The 19807-nt window shown below is 42.4% G+C and overlaps 1 protein-coding gene across 3 annotated transcripts in view; it reads right to left on the reverse strand.

The window, feature by feature from the left end:
* The window catches only part of ETV6 (ETS variant transcription factor 6), a 300336-nt gene extending 291025 nt beyond the window's left edge, over window positions 1-9311 (reverse strand). For all 3 annotated transcript variants that reach the window (XM_064284563.1, XM_023554362.2, XM_010594975.3), the window contains exon 1: window positions 9133-9311. Coding sequence is in view for 2 of the 3 variants with exons in the window: in XM_023554362.2 (XP_023410130.1) it covers window positions 9133-9165 (33 nt within the window). In the remaining variant the exon portion in view is untranslated. The remainder of the gene's footprint in view (window positions 1-9132) is intronic.
* Between the last annotated feature and the right edge of the window lie 10496 nt (window positions 9312-19807).

The following is a 19807-nucleotide window of genomic DNA, read 5'->3' on the forward strand; positions in this document are numbered from 1 at the left end:
ACCTCATTAAGCTGATGTCTTAAGAAAGATAAAGTTAAACACCCATCATGACCTGCTAGGGACAGCACAAGGCAGCTCTGAAGAAAATCACAAACTTCCACGTGGGTTTTCAAGGAGGAGTGCAAATGAATGGTTTTCCCCAAACCCATTGCCCTTTCTAGAACACAATGAGGGTTCCCAGATCTGTTTCATGGGGTCAGAGGAAGAGGCAGCTAACACTCCACCAGTCATCAAAAAGGATGATTTTCCAGTCTATATTTCACCTTCTCATTTAATATGTACATACACGGGAAGATCCAGAAATGCATTTCAAGTCTATTAATGAAAAGACCATACCAACTACCTAGAGAGACTTCAGTCCCTTACCATCTACCAAAAAGGAAGTTTCCCTCATGCCCCAAAGTAACAAATTTGGCTTTCTCGAACTCTTCTGTATAATTAAACTTCTACTAAGAGGTATCTACCCCCTCTCTTGAAACTGGAAATTCACCACCCTACAGCAAACAGTGTCTGTTCTGTGGTCAGACAGACAGAGCATTGCCTGTTAAACAAAAGCAGACTAAAGAATTGATGCTCTTTTTCAAGTTTCACCCTGGTCATAAATAATAAGCAACTGCATGAACAAGAGGATCCCTGAATAGGTTTGAATACTTGAGTGCTGAGTAATAACGCTAGTTAGATTCCCTGTACAGTACTTCCAGACTTAGGGTTTTTTTTTTTTCTTTCATCTCTGGAAACTTACTCGGAACCATGCCAGTTGCTCCCTCAAAACTTTGCTGCAAGATGCAAGAAAGCATTTGTTGTTACCATGTAATTGCAGTTGGCTCGTCTCTCCTGTTGTTGATGGTTGTACTCAATTAAAAGAGTTTTTCTGAGCACCAAGTGATCTCGGTCTTATGAGAAAGTCAATGGGGTAGTGACAAGAGCACTGTGTGGCGAGCTGAGACACTTGGGAGCCCTATTTTGAATCAGATGGTGCCATGAACCAGCCATGTGAGATTGTGTAAGATGAACATCCCTGGTTTTTTGTATTCTTAAATGTATGATGAAGGTGCAGGACTAGAAAATCTCTAGCCCCTTCTAGATTCATATGTTGTGGAGATTATGTAAAAGGGTAAAAGAACTAACTAACCGGGCACTTAGAGAAGAACTAACTTTAGGAAACTAAGTCACTGCATCAGGCAATTTACGTATCTCACATAATCATCCCAACAACCCTAAAAGACTTGTTGCTGTCGAGTCAATTGCGATTACGGTAACCTACGTGTTACAGAGTAGAACTGCTCCATGGGGTTTTCTTGGCTGTAACCTTACGGAAGAAGATCAGTAGGTCTTTCTTCTATAGTGCTGCAGAGTGGGTTTGAACTGCCAACCTTTAGGTTAGTCAAGCACAAACCGTCTATACCACCCAGGGACCCAACAACCCTAAGAGACAGGTATTCTTACTACCACTTCAGATGGGTTAACAGGCTCAAGATTGAGTAATTTGAACAAGCTTAAGTTCAAGAGCCAGAATTCACACTCAGTACTGTCTAACCCTGTGGCTACACTCTTCCCAAAGAAGCACTCCACAATACGGCAATGGCATAGAGACCTCTTCTCAGCAAATTACAATCCCCTTAGCCAAACTGGGTTTGCAGGTAAGGACCAAAGAACAACATAAGACAGACTAAAATTCAATATCAAAATCCGAAGTACTGGCAATTGGAACTACACTGTGGCAACACTTATATCATTGAGCACATTCACCGACAGCACTCAGACCAGCAGGGCAACGCGTCCTTTTCAGGTCATTCAGGAAATGAGATCGTTTTCCGTATGTCTGGCTCCCACTGTACAAACGGAAAATACCCCCAGGGAGTACACAAGGTCTGGGAATGCGCAGACGTGTTGGAATAGCTCTTTGGTGTCTTCACTGGGGAGTAAAGGACTTTTCATAAGTCATTCATCCAGATAACCGAAGGTTGGCTTTTTAAAACTTAACATTTTTATGTCATATTTTTATGGGTATCTTCCCAAAATGGATTACATTCTTTCCTCACATCTTAAATTTCATAATTTAAACTTTGTCTTTAACTTGAACATCAATAATCATCAGTCACTGTGTGGTACAAGCAAAGGGGTTTAAACCTACATATGAGTCCTAACTATGAATAATTATGAACATCAATAATCATCAGTCACTGTGTGGTACAAGCAAAGGGGTTTAAACCTACATATGAGTCCTAACTATGAAGCTAATGCTTTGTATCATTTCTTAGCTGCTTTGTATCATTTTTTTCTCTGCCTATTGTTGGAGCATCACTGACCCTGAACAGAATACCTGATTTTGACTCTGGCTCAGCCACAATCACCAAAATGAGCCCAGGCAAGCTATTTAAATTCCACAAGACTCAGTTTCCTCATCTCTTTCATGAGAAATGTGAACTACTCTTTGCAATTACCTCCACACCCTCTCCATTTTCTGTCCTGTATTTGCTCTGAAGACACTCTTCCTTAAAGTCATCTAAATTCAGGTGGCCAAAATACTCTCTTCATTCAAGTATGTTAGAACAAAACTCTGCATTACAGTCAAGAGCAATTTTAATCATGTGCTAGGCAAAAGTCCAGTAGGTTCAGGCCACCTTGACAGAGGAGAGGAGAAAAGATTATTCTTTTAGTGGTAGAAGCAAAAAATGGAATACCTGAAAAGATTTCAAACAAATTTCTAGAAATCACATAGTATTAAAAATGTACACGATCAGTAGTTTCAAAAAAAACACTGGGGTTCATGGATCTAGGCAAAAACCTTAAAAGACATAATGGCATGGAAGGAGAAGAGTCTGACCAGTGTGTGATGCGGCAAGGACAGGCGTCTGGCCCGAGGCTGGGCAGGACGAGAGGACACAAGCTTACAGACTTTCCACCACTTAATGAAGGAATAATCAGGCATTGGGGAAATACGAGAAAAGCAAAGAGAGAAAATAAAGATTTCTGAGAAAAACCTGAAGGGCCTAAAATGGAAACCATTAAAAGAAAGCCAAAATATCACTAGAGAGCATGAGGGATTGTTGTAAGAATGGAAAGCTCGGGCATTCGTGCCAAGGTGGGTGGCTCTGTGTGACCACTGTGTTGTAGCCGTAATCAGTGGAGCGGCTAGGAACAAACCACCTTCAGAAGAGACCTGAGAGCCAAGGGCATTCAGGACCATCTCTGCCAGCTCTATCCCTGCCTCTCATCTCAACTTATGTGGCATTCCACACCACCCCCATTACTCTTAGTCTCCTAATATTCTTCACAAAGATGGTGGCACCTCAGAATAGTATCGTGGAAAATACTTTGGAAGTACAGTCAGATAATATAGATTCCAGTCCTAGCTTTGCTACTTACATAGTGTGAGATCTTGGGCCGATACATCACTTAACCTCTTTAGGCTTCAGTTTCCTCATTTGTAAAATGGGGCAGAAAACTGCATCCCTGAGTGGCTTGGGAAGATAACATGAGACAGTATAGATAAAACACCTAGCATCATGACCAGCATGATGATAATGATGATGAAGTAGAAGAGGAGAAGGAGAAGGAAAGAGGTAGGAGGTAAAAAAGGAAGAAGAAAGGAGGAAGGAGGAGGTGGTAGAACTAGAATATGAGGAGGAAGAGGAAGATGAGCAAGAACAAGAAGAAAATGCCTTTAAGTAGTAAATCACTACACAGCTGTAAGCTGATGGTTTAGGAGTACTAACTGCTAAACAGGAGACAAACACTATTAATTACACAGAATTGATAAAGCTCCCAAAATGCAAGTGTTCCACAGTTTTCCATAAGCATAGGGCTGAGCGAGCAGTTCTGCTCCTCTGGGAGTCCACACTTAATAAACTCCTGGTAAGGCCTTCCTTAGCCAGTCCCCACCCACACTTTATAAGAATCCCAGATCATTTAGACAAAAGCCAGGTTGACCTGTACATTTTTACTATCTCAGAAGAAAGGGTAATCAAGCAAATTAGCAGAGCAAATAATATATTTGTGGTAATATTTCAACACTAAAGGAACAGACTTCAAGAACATGATAACACTCAGTGGTAACCAGCCGATGATGTATCACAGAAATCATCTTTGCCTGTTTATTGAGGTTCATCCTGAGATGCCCCAGTAAGCAACACTTTATTAGTCTGGTTCCTATATCTTCAGAAAAATCAACGAAAATGTGCTTGTGTTTTAATAGGCTATAATTCTAACTCCTCACTAATTTAGACTAGTCTTTCCCTCCAGTCATTTCGGTGTGGGAACCCTGAGAAAACTCACACTCCTTCTATTCAACAAATACACACAGAGATTGGTTTCTTCCACACATCCAACAACAAATACAACAGTGATGGCCTCTGTTGAAACCAAACTCCAGTGCTTTTTCTAAAGTGACATTCACTTTGTATACCCCATGCCCCAGGGGGCTTCATTTGACACTGACTCTCTTGACTGGGAGATCTACACCAAGGGCAAGTTTTAAAAATTGGCAATAAAACAAAACTGCTCTTCACTTAAGTCCCAGAAACCTCTTGCACCCTTGGCCCCTGCCCTTCCTTGGTATGAGTAAATGCAGGTCAACTAGGATTTATAGAATTTATTTTAGTTCTACCTGCCTTTGATGCCCACAATTGGGATATTTTCTCCCTAGATCTACTCTAAGGAGGATAATTTCCACAGCTACTTCTCTAGGACCAGCCATCAGGTTTTTAGCTTTCACTGGTTTACACAGGAAACTTTACCACACATAAATGGAAGGTATGGGTTTGGCTGCCCCTGGGTAAGAGCCTATGGCCCATTCAAGGATTCCTCTGAGGTACCCTAAGAGTGGGACCACTGCTTCAGCTCAGTGGAAAAGTACCAACCCTTCATAAGCTGTAAACATTACTGTTGCAAAGAGTGGTAAATACAAGTCCATCAGGCCCTTCTCCACTCATCCCCTACCTCCTACTACTTCCTCTTCTCGTACCTGACAGTACCCTCTCAGCCCAATGCTCCCCACACACCATCTTCCTTGGCACATACCTCAATGCCCTCATACCAGCTGGCTTGTGATTAAAATGGACCAAGCTAGGAAATGCCAGAGAGGGTGAAGCCTGTTATATCAAATTTCCTTGACCTTTTATAGAGATGCACCAAGAACCCAGAGAGTACGGTAAGGTGGCCTGAGAACTAGGAGGCCCGTATTACTCTAAACACAGCTTAGGCACCATTCAGCTGAAGCAAACCATTCAGCTCTCTGGACCTCCTCTCTGTAAAAATAGTTTGACCCAGTAGATCTCCAAGGTCTTCCAATTCTAAAGTCTAATTAACTTTAAAAAAAGGTCTCTAATTTATTGTCAGAAAAACTAGGGGAAAAATTAGAAGCCTGCCAATCTGAACCTTTTAAGGTGATTTCTCAAATCCTTTGGTTGTATCTTTACTCCGATTTTTTGTTTGTTTTTGATCTGGGTTTTGACAAAGAAACAGTTTTTTAATTTTTTATTAAAATAATAAAAATTATTGTTATACGAAATTTCTATTTTTTTGGACAGACACCCAAGGAGTGCTCTAGCTCTCTCTGTGACTGCAGTGTGGCCCTATGAAGTACTTGATGCAGGCTAGTGGATGAAAGTGGTAAGTCAGCCTGAGGTACACAGGGACAGAGAGGAAAGAGCACTGACCAAGCTTCGCTTCTAATCAGCAAACACCACTGGGAACATTTCATGTAGATCCTGGGACACAGAGATAATCATCACTAAACCCAAGGAGTTCAGAGTCCACTGGGGGAGACCAAGAGAGTCTCAGTTAATAGACAAAATTTTAAAACAAAGTTTCTATCCTGCTAAGAAAGATGACCATAAGGAGGGCAGAGAAAAGAGGTGACAAGGAAAATTATGTGACTAGTTTTCGTATTCTGGAAAGCCCTTGCCGACTAAAGCGCTGTGCCAAGCCTTACGAAGGACTGCGTCTGCTGGGCCATGAACACTTTCCGCTGCAACTTGGCTGAACTTAAAACTGAGCAGGTGACCTAAAGGTGAAGGCTGTAATGGAAAAGACAGGTTCTTCCTTCCTCCTGTGACCAGCACAGTCAGCTAGGCAATCCTCTGAAAAAAATCATTTGTCTTTCTGTTTAGATCAGTGACCTTAGCCTTATATTTTAAACAACTGAGGCATTTCGACACTCATGATGACAGTGTAAGAACACACCAAAGACCAAGCCCACTGCAGAGAAACAACGGAGCTGAAAGTTCCCATCCTGCCACAGTGACAGCTTGGGTGACCTTGGGCTAGTCCTTCACCTCCCTTTTGATCCTACTGTACAAACTGTCTGATATTAACTTCCCTAAGTGATGGGAAGATGCTTATAAGCCAAAAATAAATACAAAGGCCCTTATAGGCATTCACTGTCAGCCACCACCACATAGGAAACCATGACAAAGGTGTCACTGATCAACCGATTCAGAAGCTTTCACCTTGAAAACTCCACCTAAAGCATACACTGCTCTTTCCTAGCAGAAAAGGTCTTGCTCAGAAGTAAACAAAGCATTTCCCTCTGTGGCTACCCCTGGTCAGGTTCCTCTGGGCTCCATCGCACCAACTGCTGAGGAATTTACTGCCTGCTGACCAGCTGCTTGTAAGTAAAGAGAGCAAGTGAGGAAGGTTTAGGGAGTGGACAGGAGTGAGAGGAATCTCTCCACATATAGAAAGCCCTCTGTCTCACGTATCTTTGGTACATCAGCTTCATCAGCTGATCCTTGAGAGCTTCTGACATTCATTCTCCTCTCTATAGAGAAGTTCATTGTTTACTGGACTCTAGAAGCAATCCCAGTACTTGCTTGTGGGTTACTGCAAATATTTTTTACTATGCAGTCACTGTACCACATCCCAAGGACTAAATGAAACACTGTACACATCACCAGAGCATTTTCAGATGACCTGGAATAATCCTAGTTCTTGGTCCCCAGCTCTTGTAACAGTGTGAATTAAACCAACTCCTTGGAAAGATAAACCTCACATATGTGCACCTAAACATAAGCACCGTCTAAACAAATACTCATATATTGTATCCATGAAGAACAAGCTGAACTAAAAGTGATACCTTCATTACCGGTGAAGAACATTCAATCTAGTTTAAAAGTTTAGTTACCTAGAATTACACAGAAATGAAAGGAAGCACCTGAAAGAACAGTAACAAGGAAAAAAATAACAGACATAATTATGTCAACCATGGACATAATGTTGATGTCACATGTAAGAAAGTGTTTTGTTTTGGCTGGGGGTTGGTTCTGTATGTGTAAGGAAAAGGGCTGCTAGGTCTTTTCCCATTAGAGTTCAAGGAGAAGAGCCACTCAGTAGCACTTCTGCCTCCAGCACACAACCACAATAAGCCCAAGGACAGCGGGGATATGCAGTGTCTTTATTAAGAGGTACCATTAAAAGTCACAGAAAGGATGGCCTTTTTTGGAGTTTTTGCCCAAAAATTACTGCCCCACTGTTGGTCCAGGATTTTCTGATGTCAGATTTATTGCCATAGTGCTAAATACAATTTATGAATTTAATACCCTATTACTTAGTTATCTCCATTTGTTATGAAATGTCAAGTAAATGAGATTATCCATACCACAGATTTTACCAAGATTGATGTAGAATCTAATTTACGTAGCAAAAGAAACTGCGTTTGAAGTACCAAAATACCCTCAATTTTTTACTGTAGCACCCCCTCCGTTCCCACAGACATACTGTACCCCCACATATAGACAAATACAGAAGCCCAAAAGTTCCATTGGGTATTTTTGTGAGGTAAAAACAAAGAAACCCTACCAGTCTTTTCAGTTCACGTTAGCCCTACCTCAACCGCATGAAAATCTTTCCTGATAACAAACAATAAAATCTGAGTATAATTACAAAAACCTAGCAAGTGTGTCTCCCCCAAAAGAAATCCTAATGGGAAGCAGTACGAAAATAAGAGAGATTTCTCTAACTTTCCACAAAAAAAGAAAACGGTTCATTTGTACATTGTTTCTGTAGTGTCCACTCAATGAACACATATTAAATAGGGGAAGTCAGAAACAAACTTCAACAGCTTCAGCTTCTCACTGAAGCAGAAGGCTCTTCCACGCTGGTACTGATTGAACAGTGAAATGAATACAGCGGACAAGAAATGCAGCAATGGGAAAAATAACTGGGGGACAATCACAAATCACCCTGCCTCCCCCACGGTGGCAAACTTTACAACAACTTTTTAAAAGCAACAAACGGCAGCACCACCAAACCTTCATAGATATAAATACGGGCACACACAACACTACTTGGAAGCCAAGTACTGTGTTTGCAAACATTCAACATTCTGCATTTACGACACTGCAAAACATGGCCAGAAAACTGGGTGATTTCTACTCAGAGATATCCGTCCTGCACTGTCAAACAGAGAAGGTCATTTTGCCTGGACATTTAGATAGTTCTTTCTTTCCATGCATCACAGGAGTTTTCTAATTTGGGATTGCTCGGCTTTCATATACATCGGAATAGAAGCATTTGGCAACTTTATTCTCTTGGGTTTTAAAAAAAGAAATTCATTGTGCAATGCTCAGGAAAAACTAACACCAGGACTGTCTCTCCGACCAGCACTTGTAATTACGATCAGAGGAGGGGGTGGGGGGAATCCTGTCTGATCAGACCCAGGCTTGTCCTGGAAAAAAAAAAAAAAAAAAAAGGCTCCATCCTCAGAAGGGGCTGGAGAACTTTTCTTCTAAGGAGACCACCCCTCCGGAACAAAAGTTACATTTCAGTCACATGTTGGGTGTAGGAATAGGGAGAAGATTTTTTCAAAGCACACTAATTACCAGGGTGTTTTACAGTTCTGGAAACAACCCGGGTTCCTCCTGACCAATTGTGACGGACATTTCATTGTCAAAAAGAAAGGGGGTGGATGCTGACCGAGTAGACGACAGGGGGCTCGGCGGGGGGAGTAGCAAGGTTACATTAAAGGGTACACCAGCCGCCGCGAGCTGCATCTCCTTCCCTCGCGCCCCAAATAATTTACTGCGAACAGAGCAGCTGCAACAGCCTACTCTGAAGAGCCCAGCACGACTGCCCCTGGCCGGTGCAGCTCAAGGTTTTCGACCAGGAGAGGGAGAGGGAGAAGATTTTTACCTTAATGCTACACTGAGCAGGAGTCTCAGACATGTCTCACAGCGAGAGAGATCAGGAAGTTCTCAGTTTTTTTCCACTTTCCTTTCCTCTCCCCAACCCAGAAATGCTCCACGGCCAGCCGGACGCGGTCATTTAAGAAGTTTCTTCCAGCATCTCCCCCGGCAGCCGCCCCGGGGGTCTGCGAGCGCGCGGGGCGGGGCGGGGCGGCGCGGCCGGCGGAGTTGGGCGCGCGGGGCGGCGGGGGCGTGGGACCCGGGCCGGACCGCCGCCGCGGGGTCTGCAGGTCGCGGCGCGGCGCGGCGCGGCGACCCGGGGCGCAGCCCGGCCTCCCGGTCTCTCCTCCCACCCGCGGCCGGCGCCCCCGCCCCCCGCCCTCCCGCCGCTCTCCCTCGCTCTCTCGAATGTTTTCCTTCCTGGAAGAGAGAAACTGAAAGGCAGAACTGAGAAAGCTCTTTGCTCATTGATCTTGAGAGTTTCAGTGCAGAAACTGACGTGAATTCCCAGCACTGAGCTCTGCCTCTTAAAGGAGCCACCAGGAAATAAAAGCTCGGGTTACATCCCGGCATCGGGGAAATAAAAGCCGGGCGGGGGGAGGGGCCGCGGCGGGGCGCGGGCGGAGGGGACCCGGGGAGCGGGGCCGGGGCAGCGGGGCGCGGGCGGAGAGGACCCGGGGAGCGGGCCCGGGGGAGCGGGGCCCAGGGGAGCGGGGCGCGGGCGGAGAGGACTCGGGGCGCGGGTGGAGAGGACCCGGGGAGCGGGGCCGCAGCGGCGGCAGGGGAGGGACGCGCGGAGACCAGGCGCAGCGGGCGCCCTCCACCCGCGAGACCCGGTGCCAGCCCCGCGAGCGGGATTGTCTAGGCTCATCCAGACAATTGTTTCACTCAGGGAAGACACGTTTTAAAAACGTTACATTGTGGCCCCAGAATCTACAAAACAGGCTTTACTAAATGCCTGCGACCTCCCCTGGCGCTGTCTCTTAGAGACAGCATTTAAATGCACAAGGGTTTTTTTTTTTTTTTTCCTAAGCGCGGAGGCAATGAAAGTAATTATAGACAGGGGACATTCCGGTAAGGACAAGAATCCAAAGGAGGAAATAAAACAATAGCCTTTGTTCTGCTTCTCGACCGCTGCCTCTTTAAGAGAATCCACCAGGAAATGGGAGATCGGGTTACAGACTGCACACGGGGAAATGTGGGGAGAGCGAGCGCCCGAGCGCGACGTCGGAGACAAAGCCGGGCAGCCGCGCCGCAGATGCAGGAGCGCGGCCGCGCGGGGGGATTCCCCGGGAAGGGGGGCGCCCCGAAAAGAAGAGCCGCGGCGAGCGTCCGCGGGTGGGTGCGGCCAGCAGGCGCTCGCTCAGCCAGCACGCGTTCGGGGGGAAGGCAAGGCTACTGGGCAGTTATCAAAGGCAGTTGAGTTCCTTTTCCTGAACCCCCCCCGTCCCGTTTCGAAATCCACTGTCCATTTAAAGAAATAGCGGCCGCTACCAACCGAAATAGGTGACTCAACTACTAAGTTGACAGGACGTGTTCCTGAAGATAACGCCCCTTCCCAAGAATTCTTTTCTGAAACCGTCATTGGCCGCTGGCCGGTCCTGGGATCCTGCAGGGAGTGGAGGGTGGGGGGTTGGTGTTTGGTTGGAAAAACAGCTGAGGGGAAGTTAAAGCCAGTGGGGCTAAGGTTCTGGGCATGAACACATGTGGCCAGATCCCTGTATTATTTTTATTATTATTTATAGTCTCTTAACATTTTTTTAACATGTCTGTGTGTCCACCGTAGAATACATTATAATTAATTATAATTATGTTTAAATTCTAAACGCTGCTAATACATGCTTAGAGATTTAATGTGTGGATTTGTATTAGAGTTTCTGTATATGTAAATACATAGTATAAATGTGTGTGTCGGTGTGTGATGTTCCCTGCATCAGACCAAGATCTTTCCCAGATCCTCCTTAACGTAGGATTTTTCCTACCCACTTTACTTCACCCACCCGTGTAATAAAATACGTTCAGATTTTTACAAAGAATACTTAGGTTCGCATATCATTGGAACACTCCTAACCAAACCAAACCAAACCAAACCCGGTGCTGTCGAGTGCATTCCGACTCATAGTGACCCTATAGGACAGGGTAGAACCGCCCCATAGAGTTTCCAAGGAGCACCTGGAGGATTCCAACTGCTGACCCTTGGGTTTGCAGCTGTAGCACTTAACCCCTATGTCACCAGAGTTTCCAGAACACTCCTAAAAAAAAGGGGTGGAGCTGGTGCGGAAAAGTATCCTGTTGCTGAGAAGGTGGAAATAGCTTTTTTATTTTTTGAGCTGCCTGAGACCTCAGCAGCTTTTGTCACTTGGTAGTCCTGTTCTCTCCAAGAGAATTCAGTTCTGTCCATGCCAACTCTTCTGCCTTTGACATCAGTCTCATCAAGTATCGGTTTTTTACATTCTCTACTGCTTTTGCTGGCATTGGTTCTGATGTTCCCCTGCTGAGTTAAATCCTATAAACCTCTACACTTATTTGTCAATATGATCTTTGACAACTCATTTTCTAAGCTTCTATAAAGTGGGAGGAATAGAGCTTGTAAGATTGTTGTATTAAGTGAAAAAATACATACAGAGTGCTTACTTAGCAGAGTCCTTGCCATGTAAAAGTTAGCTACAATTATTATTTACACAGGACTGAATTAACTCAGAACTTCCGTGCCTAATTCCCCCTTGCTTTCTCCCAGTGACTCCCCAGAAGTACTAGTTTGTGCTAGCATGCAATGTGATTCCAAAGGAAAATATTCAGTAGCAACTGTGGCAGAAGCTGCATTTAGACCAGAGGTTGGCAATCTTTCTGTAAATGCCAGATAGTAAATATTTTAGGCTTTGTGAGGCAAAATTGAGGATATTATGTAATTATACAACAACAGAGCAGAAAATAAATGTCTCCAGTTTTTATTGTTAAAAATCAAAATATAGTACTTTTTTTTTGTAATAAGGTCTAGGAATGAGAGGAATAAAACTATTTTTTTTGGAGGGAGTAACATTTTACTTAGTTTGGGTTCAAAGCTAGTGTTCCCTGTTATCAAAATCAGTTGCAAGTGTCCCTCTGTTAATACTTATCTATAAAGAGAATTTACGTTTTTCATTTTTAAAACTGTCTACACACAGGTACTGCCAAATATATCAATCCATGAACATATGATTTCAATAGAGCATATTCATTGCTTGGAAGATGCGTTAGTTTCCTATTACTGCCATAACAAATTACCACAAACTGGTTGGCCTAAAACAAAAGAAATTTATTCTCTCACAGTTCTGTAATCCAGAAGTTGGAAATCAAGGTGTCAGCAGGGTCATACTCTCTTTGGAGGCTCTGGGGGAGAATCCTTCCTTGCCCCTTTCAGCTTCCAGTCAGTGTCTGTCAGCATTTCTTAGCTTCCTTGGTTTGTGGCCACATCACTTTCAATCTCTCACTTTATCTCCCCATTGCCTTCTCCTCTGTATGTCTGTGTCTTTTCATCTTCTGTCTGTGTCTTCTTCTCCTCCATCTCTTATAAAGACACTTGGCATTGGATTTAGGGTTTACCCAATTAATCCAGGATGATCTAATCACAAAATCCTTAACTAGATCGGGAAAGGTTGTTTTTCCAAATAAGGTCACACTTACAGGTTCTAGGGATTTGGATGTGGAAATAACCTTTTGGGGACTACCATTCAACCTACTACAGAAGACATTTATAAAATTCTGTTAGAGTCTTCATTTGATATTTCCCTGTTAGCACACCATTGCATTCCAGACTAATCGTTTCCAATTGAAGATTAGGTAGAAGCTCTTCAGCTGCACAGTTAAGTGGACTTAAAATAGGAGAATTTCTTTTGCTCTTGTATAAAGATCAAAAAAACACTGTTGGAACAGTAGTTTAGACCCAGAAAAATATAAATACTTCAAGTTCAAGTGGGAATGGAGATCTTGTTTCTTGTGTTAACCTTTGAGAGCAGTTGACATTACTTGAGACTCACAAAATATTACCTGTTGCCATTGGGTTGATTCTGATTCATAGCAACTGTCTTAGTCATTTAGTGCTGCTGTAACAGAAATACCACTAGTGGATGGCTTTAAGAAAGAGAAATTTACTTCTTCACAGTAAAGTAGGCTAAAAGTCCAAGTTCAGGGCATCAGCTTCAGGAGAAGGCTTTTTCTCTCTGTTGGCCTTCTCTAAACTAGGAGCTTCTCTGCTCAGGAACCCCGGATCCAAAGGACAGGCTCTGCCCCTGACACTGCTTTCTTGATGGTATGAGGTCCCCCTCTCTCTGCTTGCTTCCCTTTCATTTTTATCTCTTGAGAGATAAAAGGTGGTGCAGGCCACACCCCAGGGAAACTCCCCTTACATTGACTCAGGGATGTGACCTTAGTAAGGGTATTACAGTCCCACTCTAATCCTCTTTAACATAAAATTACAATCATGAAATGGAGGACAACCACACAATACTGGGAATCATGCCCCAGCCAAATTGATACACGCATTTTTGGGGGGACATAATTCAGTCCATGACAGTAACCCTATAGGACACAGTAGAACTGCCCCATAGGGCTTCCAGGGAGCAGTTGATGGATTCGAACTACTGACCTTTCAGTTAGCAGCTGAACTCTTAATCACTGTGCCACCAGGGCTCCCAAACAATGTCAGTTGTATCAAAATTACTGCAGTATAAGTTTTACATATAAACTATATTTTGCTTTGTAATATTAGGTTGAATTCATGAAGAAACATATCAAGGCTGCTGCAAAAACTAATTTCCAAAGTCATTCAGGGTCCAATAATGATGGTTGAGGGCAGTTCTTTTTATTCAAAAAATTTCAATCTTGGCCTTGAGCTCAAAAAACCGCAATAAAATTTTACCAATGCTTAGCCATCAAACTACTGTGTGGTAGGGCAAGCCAGGATATTCAGTTTCTGTCTCTGACAAAAATTCACAAAATTGACGATGGTGTTGGTGAAGAATATTGAATATACCATCGACTGCCAGAAGAACAAACAGATATGTCTTGGAAGAAGCACAGCCAGAATTCTCCTTAGAAGCGTGGATGGCAAGACTTCATCTCATGTACTTTGTACATGTTATTAGGAGGGACTAGTCCCTGGAGAAGGACATCGGTCTTGGTAAAGTAGTGCATCATGAAAAAAGAGGAAGACCCTCAATGAGATGGATTGACACAGTGGCTGCAACAGTGGGTTTAAACATGGCAGCAGTTGTGAGGATGGTGCAGAACTAGGCACTGTTTCGTTCTACTTTGGGTCACTATGAGTTGGCGCCGACTCCACAGCACCTAACAACAAGGTCACAAAAGCAAATGAAGTTCACCGTTGATACTACCAGTTAAGTAACACATGATAGACTCAAGTATTTTTCATAGAGTCCTTGGTGATGAGTCTAAATAATGAGTAAATTAAATAACCATAGGCTTTAAACACCTTACATTTTCATAAGCTTGTAAATTTGTCCAATTTTAAACCCTTTTCTGCTCCACACATATTTTTACCATCATCGGTTGTAACACATCTTAGCAGATTCCACTTCAGGTTGTCCTAAATCAGTGTTTTCTCAACTTCTTCGAAAATATTTTCTCCTGTAGTTGTTCCATGCAGACAATTCATACAGGCTAGTTCCTCAGACAGTTCAAACTATACATTGATTCCTTCCTTGAATAAATAATGGAGCAGCATCAGTAACATCTGTTGACTCTTCAAGAGCCAGGGAAAATTTACTCAGAATCATTTGCCTTGTTCTTAAATTCACCATTGAGGTTGTTTCTAATGCCCTCAACTCTTTAAGCTACTGTTCTCACCAAAAGTCTAATAAGGCACAAGTTTATTTTCTCTGGACACATTTCTTCAGCTGAAGCAATCAAACACAATTTAATAAACTTACCATCAGTACATGGCTTTCCTTGCATGGTTACCAAAGATCCACTTGGAAACTTATTTTGGTTGCAACCTCATTCTGTTTTTTATTTTTGTGAAAAATTTTGCTGTAATTACATATTCTCTTTTAAATTTTTGTTACAGTTGCTTTTCTGTAAATTGGCAATAATGTGAACAGTGCTTAGTGCTATCATTGATGTACACTGTATTCTTTTAATTTTTTTTATAGTATAGTGTCAGTGCGTAACAAACACAATACTTTTTCTATCTTATTCGATAACAAAATAACCCATACTCCACTGTGCCTTAAAAAAGTGATATTTGAAGTCCATTTGTTTTGACATGATGGGTAAGCGCTGGTAAAATAAATAAATAAATTGTCCTAGTATGGGATAAAAGGTTCCTGAGTGGTGCAAGCTGTTTCTACTCAACTACTAACCCAAAGGTTGCTGGGTTGAATCCACCCAGTAATGCCATGGAAGAAAAGCCTGGCAATCTGCTTCCATAAGGAACTGCCCAAGAAACCCTATGAACGGTTCTATCCTGTAACATGTGGGGTTGCCATGAGTCAGAATTGACTTGATGGCAATGACTTTTGATTTTTTTTAGTATGTGATATGCATGGCACTTGAAATGTGTCACCGATCTGTAGTATACTGAGCAGCAGTGCAAAGTAATGAGAGTATTATATGATACTCTGTTACAACTGTCAACTCTGCCGTTGTAACACAGAAGAAGCCATAGATGATATGCAATAGAACAGCCTGTGGCTGTGTTTCAATCAAATTTTTTTATGAACACTGAAGCTTGAATTTCAGATCATGTTCAAGCACCATAAAATATTAGTCTTCTTTTAATATTTTTCAACCATTTAAAAATGTGAACACCATATTTAGGTCATGGTCTGTACCGAAAAAGGAGGTGGGCCAGATTTGGCCTGTGAATTGTAGTTTGCTGACCCTGATTTAGACTGTTGGAGGCAGAGGAATTGCCTTGTTGAAGTGAGAAGCACTGGGTAAAAGACCACAGCCTTCTTATATGGTTGTAAAGTGTCTCAGGTCTACCAGAACTTTGAGAAAGTCTGTAGCAACACTGAAGTAGAATTTGTGCAACATAGCTGGGGTAGAGAGGTAAACAGTTAATCAATATTTAGGGATGGAGTCTATATCAAACTAAGCTTCGTTATGGAGTTGCACTGACTTCAGAATCACTTCCTTCCATCCACACTTTCCTTTAACGCAGGCTCTAGATTTCCGTCATCCATACGTCATGTTCAGATTAGTACCCAAATCCCAAAATAGTTTGCTATTGAGCATCCCTCCATCTTGTGTTATTGTATCTCTTATTCACATCTGGCTGGAGGGCAGGTCTAATCTTTTATAGATAGATTAAAAACAGTGGCATGTGTGTCTGTGTAGGACTATGCTCCATAGATTTTCTTTGTTTTTCTCTCTTTTTTTCAATTATGCTTTAGATGAGGTTTACAGAACAAATTAGTTTCTCATTAAACAATTGATACACATATTGTTTTGAGACATTGATTGCAAACCCCATGATGTGTCAACACTCTCCTCTTCTCAGCCTTGGGTTCCCCATTATCAGCTTTCCTGTCCCCTCCTGCCTTCTCGCCGTTGCTCCTGGGTTGGTGAGCCCATTTAGTCTAATTTTGTTTTATGGGCTTGTCTTATCTTTGGCTGAAGGGCGGATCTCCATAGCATTTTCAATGGCTGATTTTTAGGAAGTAGATCACAAGACCTCTCTTTCGAGGCACTTCCGGTAGGACTCAAACCTTCAACATTTTGGATAGCAGCCAACCGCATTAACCTTTTGCATCACCAAGGGATTCCTAGACAGATAGATAGATAGATGATAGATAGATAGATAGATGATAGATAGATAGATAGATAGATAGATAGATAGATAGATAGATAGATAGATAGATAGATAGATAGATAATTTATAATAAAATACACAGATACAAGGTGTTCTGTTAGATGAATTTTGACAATTATATGCACTCATGTGATCAACACTCAATAAAAATACAGAAAACATTTCTATCACCTCACCACACAAAGTTCCCTCCTGCCCCTTTCTAGTCAATTTCTCTCTCCTCATCCAACAGACAGCTTCATTCTAACTTTTATCACTACAGATTAGTTTTTCCTATTTATTTAGTGATTAGCCTTGAAATTTTACTAATCTTATTTAACTTAAAGTCTAATGTTAAATAATATCTTAGACTATTTCTGGTTTTATTGCAGTGCAATGGCTTTCTCTTATATATATGGCCTTTCTGGCCTTAGGTTGGAAACCCTGGTGGCGTAGTGGTTAAGGGCTATGGCTGCAAACCAAAAGGTCAGCAGTTCAAATCCACCAGGCGCTCCTTGGAAACTCTATGGGACAGTTCTACCCTGTCCTATAGGATAGCTATGAGTCGGAATCGACTCGATCGCAGTGGGTTTGGTTTTGGTTTGGCCTTAGGTTTATAATTCTGCCCAAAATGATTGGCTGGGCCACAATCTTGCAAGGGATTGGCCACTATACTATGGGATTGGCCAGTATACTCTGCAAATAGGCTGCAAATAATTGGGACATTGGTTGACTACTATGCAAATTGAGTGATTGTGATTTACTGAGGAGATTGGTCAATTTGTGGTCTGGCTTGGAAGGCCATGCCTTGAAATTGAATATAAGGGCCAATCCCAAAGAGGTTGAAGGGGGCTCACTATCATCAAGAAGAGCCTGGAGAAGAGCACATTCTTTGGGCCTAGGGTGCCTGCGCTGAGAACCTCCTGGACCCAGGACGGAGAGAGCTGTAATAGTGAAAAAAGGCCCAAGACAGTGACTAATGGTGGCAACCACAGCAGAGTCCAGCAGCAGAGAAATGGCAACAGCAGTACAAGCATAGAGAACCACGGGACTGGCAGATGGCTGTGATGGTGCTTGCTGGCCCCCAGAACAAAGTGGTTCATGGCCCACAGATCAAGAGAGAGCTGAGAGCCTTCAGGCAGGAGGCTTGCTGGTGGGGTCAGGTGCCTCTGGGCACTTAATGGTGGAGCCAAAGATCTGCAAAAATTGCCTGTGCAGGGTAGAGGCCTAGAGAAGGCTTGTAGTCTGGCACAGCCAAGAGAAGGCCCTGCAGTAAGCAGGGCCGAGAGAAGCGCCTGCCGGTGGGCACCACTGAAAAGGAGGTGAGAGCCGTCCTGGTTGAGAGCTGTCCTGACTGATGAACTACGTCCTGTCTCCTGAGCTATATCCTATTACTTCCAAGTTGTAGCCTGTTACTTACCTAATAAACCACATAATCATGAGCATATTCGTGAGTTCTGTGTGGCCAGCAGAATTCAGCAGAGAATTAGAGAGTGTCATGGGGAGAGTGGCTGGTGTCAGAAATGCGGAAAAGGTTAGAAAGTGGAGGTATATCTGACCTCCATCTGCTAGCAATCAGCTTTGTACTGATGGCAATTCTTATTCCTCCTCTTGAACTTAGCCAAGTTCAGATGCTAGATTACATCTGTACAAAGACCTTTTAAAAGGTCTTTGCTGTCAACTTGTTTTTTATTATGGTCCAATACTTAGTATTGTTCTCTTTCTTTTTCAGCCCACACAGTAGGCATAATAAATTATTTTTATTTACACATTTATCATTTTATTTGCTCAACATTCCGTCTTGTATCTCCAACTTTTCCCTAGGGTCATTTTTCTTCATTCTTTAGAAGTTCTTTAAATGAAGGTTTCTCACTTTTTGTTGGCCTGAAATTGGCTTTATTTCATCCTTATTCTTTTTGGTTGTTGTTATTGTTATCAGTGTTGTTACTTTTATTATTATTTTCTGTGTTTACTCTAAACACAATTCAGAATATTAACGTGACCTCAAATTGAGGGAAACAGTACACTCAGGGCAGTGCTTGGGTCTTTTCATAATAAAAATTGCTTATCATTGATTTGCTTATGTCTGATTTCTGAATCAGTCTAGTGTTTATTTAGACTTTCTCTCTTCAGTCTGATTCTCACCCTGTTGAAGTAAAGTCTGAAGTGGTCAGCTTTTTGACACGAGGGCCACACAGTGGTTTCTGATTGAAACTCTGGCATGCTGGGCCTTGTCTGTCCGCAGACAGATCACACTGCCTCAGGATATTGACCCTTTGCCTGCAGGTTCATTTTATCCTTTCCTCTGTTTATGAGGCAAAATTTATCTATCGCTTCTAAATTTGGGAAGCAGATTTCATTCTTGGAAGTCATAATTATTTACCCCCCAATAAATCCACTAAAATGGATTATACTGAAAATTTAGAGGAATTCAAATTGTAACGTAAACATTAATGTGGTTTAATCGGCGCACGATTACCTGAACTGCTGCCAATGTTTAGTCAATGTTATGGGTGCTCAGTAGTTGTAGCAAGCTACCTATGACATCCCTTCCGTGTTAGCAGCTGCTCACAAATAATGCCACTATACAGCAGTATGAAGAAGGCAGGCAAAGTGTTGTCGTTTTACATCACATAATTTTTTTTAATATATTATAAAAATTATGTTAAAATTTTGATTATCAGTTTGGAGTTTGTGTTTTTCAGGGCAGAGATTATTTTGAAGTTTGCCTTTAAAAAAGAGTTTTACAAAGCAAATTAATTGTGTTGGCCTAAAAAATTTTTGTCCTCCTTATAAAGCAAGTTTTTTCCAAGCATTAGATAGCTGAGTATTTGTAAATCATTGATATGTTAATTATGTTTTACAGCATTTACTGTGTATAAAAACCAAA

Source organism: Loxodonta africana, chromosome 4 (assembly GCF_030014295.1).
Source record: "Loxodonta africana isolate mLoxAfr1 chromosome 4, mLoxAfr1.hap2, whole genome shotgun sequence".
NCBI lineage: Eukaryota > Metazoa > Chordata > Mammalia > Proboscidea > Elephantidae > Loxodonta > Loxodonta africana.